This window comes from Dipodomys merriami, unplaced genomic scaffold, assembly GCF_024711535.1.
Source record: "Dipodomys merriami isolate MVZ:Mamm:240054 unplaced genomic scaffold, mDipMer1.0.p SCAF_15, whole genome shotgun sequence".
NCBI classification, from domain to species: Eukaryota; Metazoa; Chordata; class Mammalia; order Rodentia; family Heteromyidae; genus Dipodomys; species Dipodomys merriami.
Genome location: NW_027202826.1, coordinates 20,295,215 through 20,308,211, shown reverse-complemented (window position 1 = coordinate 20,308,211; position 12,997 = coordinate 20,295,215). Strand labels below are relative to the sequence as shown.

The following is a 12,997-nucleotide window of genomic DNA, read 5'->3' as shown; positions in this document are numbered from 1 at the left end:
TACTTCAGAAATGGATTACTGAGTCAAGATACTTTGATTTGCTTGATGCTGGTGGCTCACACCTGTTAGCCTAGCTACTCAGAAGCCTGAGGATCCTAGTTCCTGGGCAGAAAAGTCCACAAGTCTCTTATCTCCAGTTAGCCAGCAAAAATCTGGAAGTAAAAGCAAAGGTGTGGCTCAAGTGGTAGAGCATCAGCCTTGGGGAGAAAAAGCAAACCAAGAGCATGTGGCCATGAGCTCAAGTCCCAGGACTATCACACACACACACACACACACACACACACACACACACACACACACACACACACACACACACACACAAAGGAATAATTATTTTATTTTGATGGCCACTGCCAAATAATAATTTCAAAAACTGATTTTATTATTTTTATAAAGGAGAGTTGCTAGTATCTTAACTGGTTTTATGATGTTTACAGTCAGAGGGTGAAGGAACTATATGGTATCCTTTCAACATCATCTTCATCATCTTCATCCCTCTTTCCACCACCCATTCCTTTGTTTTTCTTAGTTCTGTGGCATATACAATGTATTCTTGCCTGTATTCTCCTTATTTCCCCCTCTTCATTCTTCTATCCCTCTTCCCTTGTCTTCTCTCTCCCTCCCCTTTGCAAGTCCCCATTTCCTGGTACTTAGTTGTGTTTTGACTTAATCTTTCTAAAGAATTCAACTATCTGCACTCTTCATAGAGTCTATTATGCTTCAGTTAATTCATTTATAACTACTTGGGTGCCACCCAGTGTGTTTACTTCTAGATTTATAGGCACATTCTAGTGCCCACAAATGAGGTTTCCCTTATTTGTGCAACCTGTGTTTCTCTGAGTCTGGCTTACTTAATGAAATTTTTTCTAAGTCTTTTTATTTCCTTATGAATGGCACAATGCCAGTCTTTCTGATGGATGAGTAGAATTCGATCGTGTATATGTACTACATTTTCTTGATCCATTCTTCCATTGAGTGGCATCTGGGCTGATTCCCTATCTTGGCTATGCTAAATGATGCTGCAATAAACATGGTTGTGGTAGTGGCTTTAGTGTATCCTTGCTTGTGCTCTATTGTAGAGCTTTTGTTGTTATTTTGCTCTGGTTTAGGGGTGTTTGTTCTGTTTTGTTTTTGTTCTTATCATACTTAGGTGTGACCTCAGGACCTCACACTTGCTAGGCCAGTACTCTGCCATTTGAGGTATACCCTGCAGCCCTTTTGTTTTTGTTCTGTTTGCCTGGGCTTGCCTCAAACTCACAGTTTACTTGCTTCAGCTTTCCAAGTAGCTGAGATTTCAGGTATATGCCACCTTGTCCAGCCTTGTAGTTCCTCTATGTGTTAGGATTACTGGCCCTTTGATATAGATAGATAGATAGATAGATAGATAGATAGATAGATAGATAGATAGATAGATAGATAGATAGATAGATATAGATATAGATATAGATATATATATAGATATCTTGTATATGGAAGATAACTTGTCTATACACAGGCCTACCAGCTTTTCCTTATAAGTTCTAGATTCTGTATCTTGTTTAGGAAGGATTTCCTTATCCAAAATTCTAAGATTGTAAACATTATAGAGATGTGCTATTTATCACTGTGTTCTCATCTAATACATCAGTAGCTTTTATTTATTTTGTTTTGGCATTTTTCTTTCATCCACCTAGATATATCTTTGTGACTTATATGAAGTAGAAGTATTTGTACATATTTGCCTATGACTAAAGATTATGCTTATACATATGTACATGTATATAACTGAATATAGTTAATTTTCATAAAATTAGATACTAATTCACCATTCAGTTATTTTAAATGACTCTTTTAGTATAAATTCTCATTTATACATGTATTATGTTTTGAAACCTATTTAACCTTCTTTTAATCTATTCTGCCCTATGCCAATACCCTATGCCAGTACCACTCCATATTAAATCACTGTAGTTTTATGCCTGCCTCCTCATTGTACTACTTTCTAGAGTGTTTCTTGGCTGTCCTTGCCAATATCCTTTGTTAAACTTATTTCAGAATCAGCTTGAGAACTTATTTATCCTGAAATCATTGCCATTTTGTTCTAACATAATCATTACTTAAAACTAATTAAGTGATTACTAAAAGAATGAAATGCAATTAAAAAATAAAATGAAAACTAAATAACTCTTTTCACATGAGAAATAATAAAAAAAATAAATAGGGTTTTAAAAATTAACAGCAACAAATAGGATAATACACTATACAAAAAATAGTAATGTTGTTCTTTGTGTTTTTTGATGTGTTTTGTTTTTTATTATTATCCTGAAGAAGTTGTACAAAGGAGTTCCCATTTAACATATCTTAGTCAATGTCACCCCTTTCAATATTCTCACCCATCCCTCACTCTTCTTAATTTTGTAGGATATACATTGGATTCTTTTTTAAAATTTTATCTTATTGTAAAGATGCTGTACAGAGGGGTTACAGTTACTTGAGTAAGGTAATGAGTACATTTCTTTTTTTTTTTGTTATTTTGTTTTATTGTCGGTCATGGGGCCTGAACTCTTGGCCTGAGCATTGTCCCTCAGCTCTTCAGCTCAAGCGTCCTACCACTTGTGCCAAAGCGCCACTTCCAGCTTTTTCTGCTTATGTGGTGCTCAGGAATCGAACCCAGGGCCTCATGCATGCAAGGCAAGCACTCTACCACTGAGCCACCTTCCCAGCCCGTGGTAATGAGTACATTTCTTGTTGAGCATTGTTACCACCTCCTTTTTTGTTCTCCCACTATCCCTGCTCTTCCCCACCTCCCTCATTCCTCCCTCCGCCCCTGAGGTTGTAAAGTTCATTTCCAGTATACTGTCTTGTATCATTGTTGCAATGGGTCATCCTGTGCCCTTGTTTCAGCATTTTGTTATGCTCCTTCCCCTCCTCAAATTAGACAAATGTATATACAAGATGCAGGGTACCAGCATCAAGTACAGTGACAACAGGGGCTATACCATAGGGGGAAGAACATACAAAGGAAACAAAAAAAAAAATACCTAGTACATTAAAAACAACAAAAACAAAGAAAGACCTCTTGTGTCCATATCTTGGGGAGGGGGTTTCATTTCATTTAGCATCATCTTATATGATCATATAAGTGAAGTAAGCCAGACCCAAAGAAATATAGTTCCCATGGTTTCCATCATTTGCAATAATTGGCATACATCTAGGATAATTTTATCAGATGAGCAGAGAAGCTCAAAAGTTATGTACATTGGATTCTTGTGTGATTTTTTTTTTGGCAGTCTTGGGGCTTGAACTCAAGGCCTGGGTGCTATCTCTGAGTTCTTTTGCTCAAGAGTAGTGCTCTACCACTTTGAGCCACAGTGCACCACTTCTGGTGGTTAATTGGAGATAAGAGTATCACAGACTTTCCTGCCTGGGCTGGCTTTGAATCCTGATCCTCAGATCTCAGCTTCCTTACTAGCTGGGATTATAAACTGAGCCACAGCACCTGGCCTTCTTTTTCTCTTTTTGCATATGGCATGTCAGGACACATTTCCTTGGGGTTGGGGTCCAGGACAACTGTTGGTAGAAGTCTTCCCAACTCCTTGCAAGATGTCCGTACAAGCTGTGTGTCCGCATGTAGTACCATGTGGTTCCATCCCTTTTCAGTTACATTTCAGGCAAAAGATAGAACTCTTCTTGAATGTTTATAGAACTCCAAAGGCCTCCATTATTCTCTAGCAATAATGTTGTTTATTACATAGCTTTGTAGGTTTCTTTGAACCACATCCTACCTGAAATGTTTGAATGGGAGAATTAGCCTACTCAAGTTGTATTAAAGAGGTTTTTTTTTTAGCCTTTCTCCCAAAGACACAAAATCACATCAATTTGCTAAATGTTAAGAGTGACTTAAAATTTATGAAGTGTGGTTATCTTTACATGCTACAGCAAGTAAAACATGTTTCTCTCCTTTCCATAGGTTGAAGTCCAGAAAATTATTGCAAAAGCATGGAATGTTTTTCAACCGCTTCTTTTTGGTTTAGTTGGATCAGAAGTATCTGTTTCATCTCTGGAATCAAATACTATTGGTATAAATAATTAGAATATTTTAAAGTCACAAAGTTTAAAAATATGAAGAAAACTATACATTTTTATTTACAACATATCTGAGTGACTACAAAGACCTCAAAAACTCTGTGTTAATACAATATAGTTGCTCTTGCTCTGTAATTTTCTTTGTTTTTAACCAAGACAGCCCTGAATATCTCTCCTGAGTGGTCCAGAGACACGTAGATTAAGATTTCTTACCCAAGGGAAATACTATCATCAAATGCTTTCCACTGCTTTCATTTAAAAGTACTCCCAAAATGTCAATTAGTTCAGAATTAAATAATTCCAGCTGTTTTACTTTTCATAGTACTTTCACCATCGGATAATCTCTGGCACTTTAGCTAGAAGCCTTGGTTATATCTATATTCTTTGTAATTACTATTTTTACTTAAATAGACATAAATCCTTGATAGCCTTAACATACTTTCTAAAGTTTTAAAGCATATCTCTAAGTATTAAGAACCACTTTCTCTGCCAGGTGCTGGTGGCTCATGCCTGTAATCCTAGCTACTCAGGAGGGTGAGATTTGAGGATCATGATTTCAAGCCAGCCCAGGCTGGAAAGTCCTTGAGACTCTTATTTCCAATTCACTACCAAAAATGCAGAAGTAGAGCTGTGGTTCAAATGGAAAAGGGTTAGCCTTGAGCAAAAAAACTGAGGGACAGTGCTTAGGCCCTGAATGTGACCAGCACATACACACACACACACACACACACACACACACACACACACACACACACACACACACACACACACACACACACACACACTTCTTCCTAAATATTTTGTTATTAACACTTGTTTTGTCTGTTACAGGCATTAGTGTTATTACGCTGTCTTTGGCATTATGCGTTCGAATTGTAACTGCATTTCTATTGATGTCTTTTGCTGGTTTTACTTATAAGGAGAAAATATTTATTGCTTTAGCATGGATACCCAAAGCAACAGTCCAGGTAATAACATGTTAAGTCACTGGGAAATGTGCACTGAAGGAGAGGAGCTGGAATGGTTAGAAGCAGGTAGTACTTTCCAGCCTCTCAGTAGCTTGGAACTGAAACAACCAAAAAAAAAAAATGACTTCTCCATGAGAACTACAAAGGAATTCGAGCTGGTGACACATTGGTCTAGACTCTGTAAAAAGCCCAGGAGTTTGCTATTTGCAGCCAGCAAGCATAGACCCATGAATTCCACCAGGGCTAGGTAGACATCCAGTGTGCCATCTTGAAGGGGTTCCAGAAAGACCTAGCAAAAAATTGTGCACATACCAATTGCATCAGAGAATTCCTCCCCCTACCCCATGAGACAAGAGACTAGTACTGGTTTGGTTCAACACTGCTTCCAGTCTCAGACCTATCTAAGAAATCCCAGCAATAATGAGGAGCTAAGTCATGGGACCAGGAGATCACCAGCACACAGAGTCTTGGTTAGGAATGGCTGGTCCAAAGACCTCAGCTTCCTCTTCAAGTGGAATAGGGACTGGATGCAGCATCTTGAACACACAGAAGTTCACTACTAAGTTCACATTTTCCTCACAAAATTGTAACAAGAAAATCCACCACAACCCTACCAGAGCCCAGCTATATCTAAGCATCAGTTGGAAAAGCTTCAGCTGAGAAGTCATAAGAGACTAAACCCTCCAATCAAAAACTTGAACAAAGATACACATAAATCCCAATGCAGACATATTAGTAAGATGAAAACACAAGGAAATGTATCTTTTTCAAAGGCTAAAAGTTTTCCAACAACAAGGGAATTGAATGAAAATAAATTGGATGAAATCTCAATGAACTTAAAAGACCAATGACAAGAATGATCAAAAAATTAAAGAGCGATGTATAAGCTCCTGATAGAAATTAAGTGAATTTCAGATAGATAAATTTCAGGTGAATAAAATAAGAAAGACAATATAAGAGATCAAAAAGGAATTCCGAGCTACTCAGAAGGCTGGGATCTGAGGATCACAGTTTGAAGCCAATTTTGGCAGAAAAGTCCCTATGAGACTCTTATCTCCAATTAACCACTCCCAAACTGGTCGTGGAGTTGTGGCTCAAAGTAGTAGAGCATTAGTCTTGAATAAAAGAGCTCAGGAATAGTGTTAGGCCCTGAGTTCAATCCCCAAGACCCACAAAAGAAAGAGGAACTCAAGAAAGATTTAGAAATCCTGAAAAGAAATTTTAAAAATTTCCAGAAATGTAAATCTCAATAACTTAAAAAACTCAATCAAAAGTCTTGCCCATGGGGCCATGAATGTGGATCAGTGGTACAGTGCTTGCCTAGCATGTATGAAGCCTGGGATTCCATTCCTCAGTACCACATATACAGAAAAAGCCAGAAGTGGCTCTGTGGCTCAAGTGGTAGAGCGCTAGCCTTGAGCTAAAGAGCTGAGGGACAGCGCCCAGGCCCAGAGCTCAAGCCCCATGACCAACCAAAAAAAAGGAACTCCTGAAGTGCTAGGGGTAATAGGGCTATACAAAGATGTATAAATACGGAAACCCTGAGGGGACAAGAATACAAAATCAACCTCAAAATGTCCTCCCACTGATTTGTGATTTGTCATGACAGCTCTCTTCTTCCACATACATTTGCTAGGCAGAACATAATGTAGTAGACTATTAAGAAAAAATAAAAGGACAAGACTACTAAGTTTAGGTTATTTCAATGAAGCCATTTGCTTTTATTGACTCAACATTTTTCTTTGTACCCCGTTTTCCCCTATTGCAGGCTGTATTAGGTCCTCTGGCTATGGAAACAGCAAGACTTAACGCTACACCCGAGTTGGAAGTATATGCGAAAAATGTGATGACAATAGCGTTCTTAGCCATATTGATCACAGCTCCAAATGGAGCTCTATTTATTGGCATACTGGGGCCCAAAATACTCGCCCATAATGAGCCAAGCAAACTGCACATAACGCTGTCAGAACTTTAACATCAGTGAAAAGTTTTGCCACCATCCACTTGCTGCTTAATGAATTACCCCACACAAACAGAAAGAAAAAAATTAAAGTACAATTATGTGGAGACTGTACATAGAACCCAGGATTTAATAAATATGTGATTTCTCTACAGGGCTCTCCTCTGATTTGTGCTTCTCAAGAATCAGTACTAAATAGAATTTTCTCTTAGCATTTAGCTATTTCCAAGGGCAAAGTTAATCTGTGGATTCTCTAGGGAGGTGTAAAGCAATCAGTAAGGGTGAATTGAATGCCATAGTAAAGACTAAAGAAAAAAAATTAATGAACTGTGAGTGACAATACCTTGACTATTGGCTGTAAGACAACCTGAGTTTCCAAAGAGGAGTAGAAATCCTATCACTTCAATGGTTCATTGTAAAAGTTGGTCAGAGCCAGGCCCTGGTGGTTCATGCCTAGAATCCTGATACTCAGGAGGCTGAGATCTGAGGATCACAGTTCAAAGCCAGGCCAGGAAAGAAAGTCTGTGATACTCTGATCCCCAAAAACTATTCACAAAAAGCTAGAAGTAGGGCTGGGAAGGTAGCTCAGTGGTAGAGTGCTTGCCTTGCATGCATGAGGCCCTGGGTTCGATTCCTCAGCACCACATAAGCAAAAAGAAGCTGGAAGTGGCGCTGTGGCTCAAGTGGTAGAGCGCTAGCCTTGAGCTGAAGAGCTGAGGGTCAGCACCCAGGCCCAGAGTTCAGGCCCCACAACCGGATCCCCCCCCCCAAAAAGGTGGAAGTGTGGCTCAAATAGTAGAGTGCTAGCCTTGAGCACAAAGCAGCTCAGGGATAGTACTCAGACCCTGAGTTCAAGCCTCAGAACCTGCAAAAAAAAAAAATGACAGGAATAATATGCATTCGTTTTTGTGTCTTTTTGGTGTTAGTACTGAGGCTCGAACTCAGGGACTCATGCTCTTTTGGCTTTTTGACTCAAGACTTCTACTCTACCACTTAAATCACACTTCCATTTCTGGCTAAGTGGCATAACAGTCGCTTTTCTGTCCAGGGGGAGTTAAACTGGGATTCTCATGTCTTCACCTCCTGAGTTACTAGAATTTCAGGGTCAGGCACCAGCGCTTGGCTCAATCTAATTTATTTTATTTGTTGGCTTGTTTATATGTGCTAGTACTGAGGCTTGAACTCAGGGCCTGGGCACTGTCCTTCAGCTGTTCTTCTCAAGGCTACACTTTCCTACTTGAGCCACACTTCCACTTCAATACACATCAATTTTTTTTTGGGGGGGGGGTCCGGTCATGGGGCCTGAACTCTGGGCCTGGGCGCTGTCCCTCAGCTCTTCAGCTCAAGGTTAATGCTCTACCACTTGAGCCACAGCGCCACTTCCAGCTTTTTTCTTTTTGCTTATGTGGTGCTGAGGAATCGAATCCAGGGCCTCAGGCATGCAAGGCAAGCGCTCTACCACTGAGTCACCTTCCCAGCCCAATACACATCAATTTTAACTGGCTCAACTAAATATATTCGAAATTCTAGTTCTAATGACACTTGAATAAATAATATTAAATAATGTGATCTTTATCTCCATGATACACTTACATTGAAAGTGTGGTGTAGTAGTTTGTAGACAATGCAATATCTGTACTTTTTATTTGAAAAAATAAAAAAATAAGTCACACATGGAAATAAACAATTTTAATAAATATTTTAAAAATCTAGGCAACCTTTAGAAATGGAAATTAACAAATTGCTATCTATGTGAGAGAGCATCTTTGGATTACTTTTCAGTTCTGGCTAATGAACTCTGTTATGCGTTAGCACAAGTAAAGTGCAGTCTCAGTTGACTTCAAGACTATATTAAAGTTAGAAGAGTCATTGTCAAGCTGGGCGCCAGTAGCTCATGCTTATAATTCTAGCTACTCAGGAGGATAAGATCTGAGGATCTCAGTTCAAAGCCAGCCTGGGGAGGAATGTCCATGAGACTCTTATCTCCAATAAACCACCAGAAAACTGAAAGTGGTGTGTGGCTCAAGTGGTAGAGCGCTAGCCTTGAGCTGAAGAGTGGAGGGACAGCGCCCAGGCCGAGTTCAAGCCCCATGACCGACAAAAATAAATACATAAATAAAAAGTCATTGTCAAAACTTTTCAAATCATCTTCTGGAGCATGTTTTTGTTATTGTCGGGTTGTGTTTGGAAGGGATGTCATTAAGTCAGACAGGAACCAAGGAGACTGGCGCCTCAGTGCAGAGCATTAACCTTGAGTATGCTTTAGTGAAGACGAGTCATTGTTAATTTCTTAAATTTGTTTCTAAACTTTATGTAACCTATAAGTGATCCTACACTAGATACTGGAGAAAAAAGAAACTGCTTCTTTATACTTTTCTATTGAAGTTTGTAAAAAAAATTTTTCATTCTTTTTATTCCCAAAAAATTTTCTGCAATTGATGCTTGGCAGAGAAATCTTCCTCCTCCTTGTCCTACAGTGTTGAACTTTCCCCTTCTTATAAGGATATGAGTCATAGGGGATTGAGAATGAGCTTACTCCAGGATGACTTCACCTTAACTAATTACACTTGCAACACCCTTATTTCCGAGAAAGGTCTTTTTAGGGAGGGACAAATACAATTCCATCTGGTTTTTTTTTTTTTTTTTTTTGGTTGTGGGGCTTGAACTCTAGGCCTGGACACTGTCCCTCAGCTCTTCAGCTCAAGACAAGCACTCCACAACTTGAGCTACAGTGCCACTTCCAGTTTTCTGGAATTCTGCCATTTCTAGTTAATTGGAGATGGGTCGCATGAACTTTCCTGCCCTGGCTAGCTTTGAACTGTGATCCTCAAATCTCAGCCTCCTGAGTAGCTAGGATTACAGGTGTGAACCACCAGCACCTGGCTAATTCCATCTGTTTTTTATATCATTTATCAAAATACCTCTCCATTCCCTCTTATGATTCAAAATGTCTTCATTATCACGTATTAAATTTCCACATAAATACTTTGAGTATATTTCTGGAGTTTCTATTTAGTTGGTTTAGCTTCTAATGTACTAATACTCAATACTTTTCTACTAGCTTCCTTTTCCTTCAATGGAGAAAATATCACTTAAAATGCTGTACACAACAATTAATGTGGATCAAACCCAGTAGCCATTTGTATACAGAGTTGAATTTGATAATAGAGAAAACTTGAATTGCCTGGTTCCTTTTGGCTTGAAAACAATTTCTAGAATGACATTGTTGTCATAGCAGAAGTACTGGAGTCCTGATGGGAGGATCCCGGCTGTACATCACACACTGTAACTGTCCACCCCTTTGATCATTTGGATCCATTGCTTCAAATAATGGCATTCCATCTAGGAAAAGCTCCTCCAAGATTCTAGTCAGTAGATTTGGGCATGGAAAACATTTGTGAACTAAAACCTATACTCCACCTATCCTCTCCTGTCTCTAACATCTATGATCTGTGTTACATTCCTTCTCAAATGAATGCCGAATGCCATACTCAGCCTTGGCTACTACACCTGTTCATTAAAATTAAGCAAAAACAACAGAGCAAGGAACTATCTAGAGAACTCTTGATCCCAACAACCTTCAACTCTGCTCACTCAATTGTATAACAGCACTGAGTATCAGAGACAAGAAGGGAAACTTTCCCAGAAAAAGCACTGGGAGTGGCAATGGCCAATGGTAACACTCCTATAAACCTTGATGTCTGCTGGAGACACGAGACCTATGTCATGATCCACACTACAATATAAGCTGCAGTCTCATTCTTGAAGATTCAAATCACTGTTCCTTAAGTTTTACAGCTTCTGGTTATTTCGATTTGTGATAGGATCACTGAATTACTACAACTACAGTGCTATAAACTCACTGGTCCAATGCAGTGATGGAAGGATTGCATGCTGTGGGATTGCTGTTAGCCCTTGGCTCGTGGTACTGGTTGAAGCCACATGAGCAGGAAGGTCAGATCTCCACCTAGAAAAAGCATCGGTTCCAGTAAAGATGAATTGTTGTCGTTCCTATAAGGAAATTATTTAGCATATTCAATTTAGTATCATGTGCCTCATCACTCCCTTGAGGGACAGTGCCATTGTGATGCTTCAGCCGGTTACAAGTTCTACTGTTTGGACTTCTGCACAGCCTCCAAACCCTACTGCTTACACTGTCACCAATTACGTCCACACTGAGGTGGCTGATGGAAGCCATTGGCTGATTTTTAACTGACTGAATCATTTTGAACAATTGGTTGTTCATAGATACTTTCTGTAAGAGTTAGTATATGAAATAAATACCTTGACACGTTGTGTTTAAATCTAAAGGCCTCTCTTCCTAACATATCTTTTTCCCAATCTTCCGGTCTCTCCTTCTGGACCCTTGACCTACCAACCAAGCCACTGACCATGAATCAATCATTCTTGTCTCTAGTCATTTATCTTCCCACGCAAAGTGAATGACAAGGCACACAGTCCAAAGTTCTAGAAGATTAAAAAAAAACAACTTAGGAGTTTTAAACCTTACTAGACAAATAAAAATTGTATGTATTCATGGTGTAGTAGGTGCTTTGAAATCTGCATACACAAACAAGGAAATGGTGAAATCAAGCTAATTAACAAATATTACCTCACTGGGTTTTCAAAGGAATTTACTCATTGATTTTTGAATATACAAAACACATACTAACCTTACTCACATGTACAGTAGGTCTCTTCAACATTGGGTGTGTGTGTCTTGGCTTGAACTTAGGGCCCGGGTGCTGTCTTGAGCTTTTGTGCTCAAGGCTAGCACTACCACTTGTGCCACCAGCTCCACTTCTGGTTTACTGGTAGTTAATTGGGCTAAAAGTCTCTTAGACTTTCTTGTCTGAACTGGCTTCCAACCACAATCCTCAGATCTCTGTCTCCCAAGTAGCTAGGATTACAGGCATGAGCCACCGATGCCCTTCAGTTTTAAATATGTTCTGATGTTTTAATTTCATCTTGTTTCTCTGAATTATTTAAAAGGACATTTTTATTTAAAAATTATGGGTTTATTTTGAATAGCCATATTATTGTTTTGTACTAATGCTTTGTAATTTGTACACCAAAGAAAAACTATTTATCTTTAGATCATAACCGTCACATTAATTTTTATAGCTACTTCAAATGTGTGTGGAATGAATTTTTTTTTGTAATATTGAGGTTTTGAACTCAAGGTTTTGCTTACTAAGCAAACACTACTACTTGAGTTACATCCTCAGTTGTAGCAAAAAGTTAGATCCTTTTTGCTTTTGTTATTTTTAATAGAATTTTATGTTTTTGTCCAACCATTCTAGACCAAGATCCTATTTCGGGCTTTCCGCATTGCTGGGATGACACGAGTATGCCATTGCACTCAATGGTTAAGATGGGGTCTTGCAGAGTTGGAGGTGTGATTCAGATGGTAGAGTGCCAGCCAATGAATGAAAACATTTGTCAGATACCAAGTTCAAGTCCCCATCTCAGAAAAAAAAGAAATAACAAACCCTTGGCTAGGTGCCAGTAGTTCATGCTTATAATCCTAGCTACTCAGGAGGCTGAGCCCTGAGGATGCCAGCTCAAAGCCAGCCTGGGCTTCATGAGACTCTTATCTCTAATATAAACTACCGAAGTGTGTGTGGGGCGGGGTGGTGAAAGGCAGCAAGTGGAGCTGTGTCTCACTAGAGTAATAGGACATTTACTGAAGATTGAGAGAGATAGAGATTGAGACAAAAATCTAACTTCAATTCTATCTCTTCCTTACAGTAGCCAGGATAACAGGTGTGTCAGCATGCCTTGATTTTTTTATTTTCCCCTGACAGTCCTGGGCTTGAACTCAGGGTTTGGGCATTATTCCTGAGCCTCTCTGTGTTCAAGGCTAGCACTCTATCACTTGAGCCACAGTGCCACTTCCAGCTTTTTCTGGGTAGTTTATTGGAGATAAGAAGCTCATGGACTGTTCAGGTTGGCTTTGAACTGTGATCCTTAAATCTCAGCCTCCTGAGTAGCTAGGATTACA

General features: G+C 39.2%; 1 protein-coding gene across 6 annotated transcripts in view; it reads left to right on the top strand.

Annotated features, from left to right (window-relative positions):
* The window catches only part of Slc9b1 (solute carrier family 9 member B1), a 32,752-nt gene extending 25,615 nt beyond the window's left edge, over positions 1 to 7,137 (top strand). For all 6 annotated transcript variants that reach the window (XM_070022366.1, XM_070022365.1, XM_070022368.1 and 3 more), the window contains 3 exons: positions 3,950 to 4,058; positions 4,897 to 5,033; positions 6,802 to 7,137. In XM_070022366.1, the coding sequence (XP_069878467.1) occupies positions 3,950 to 4,058; positions 4,897 to 5,033; positions 6,802 to 7,008 (453 nt within the window). In that variant the 3' untranslated portion in view covers positions 7,009 to 7,137. The remainder of the gene's footprint in view (positions 1 to 3,949; positions 4,059 to 4,896; positions 5,034 to 6,801) is intronic.
* The last annotated feature ends 5,860 nt before the right edge of the window (positions 7,138 to 12,997 follow it).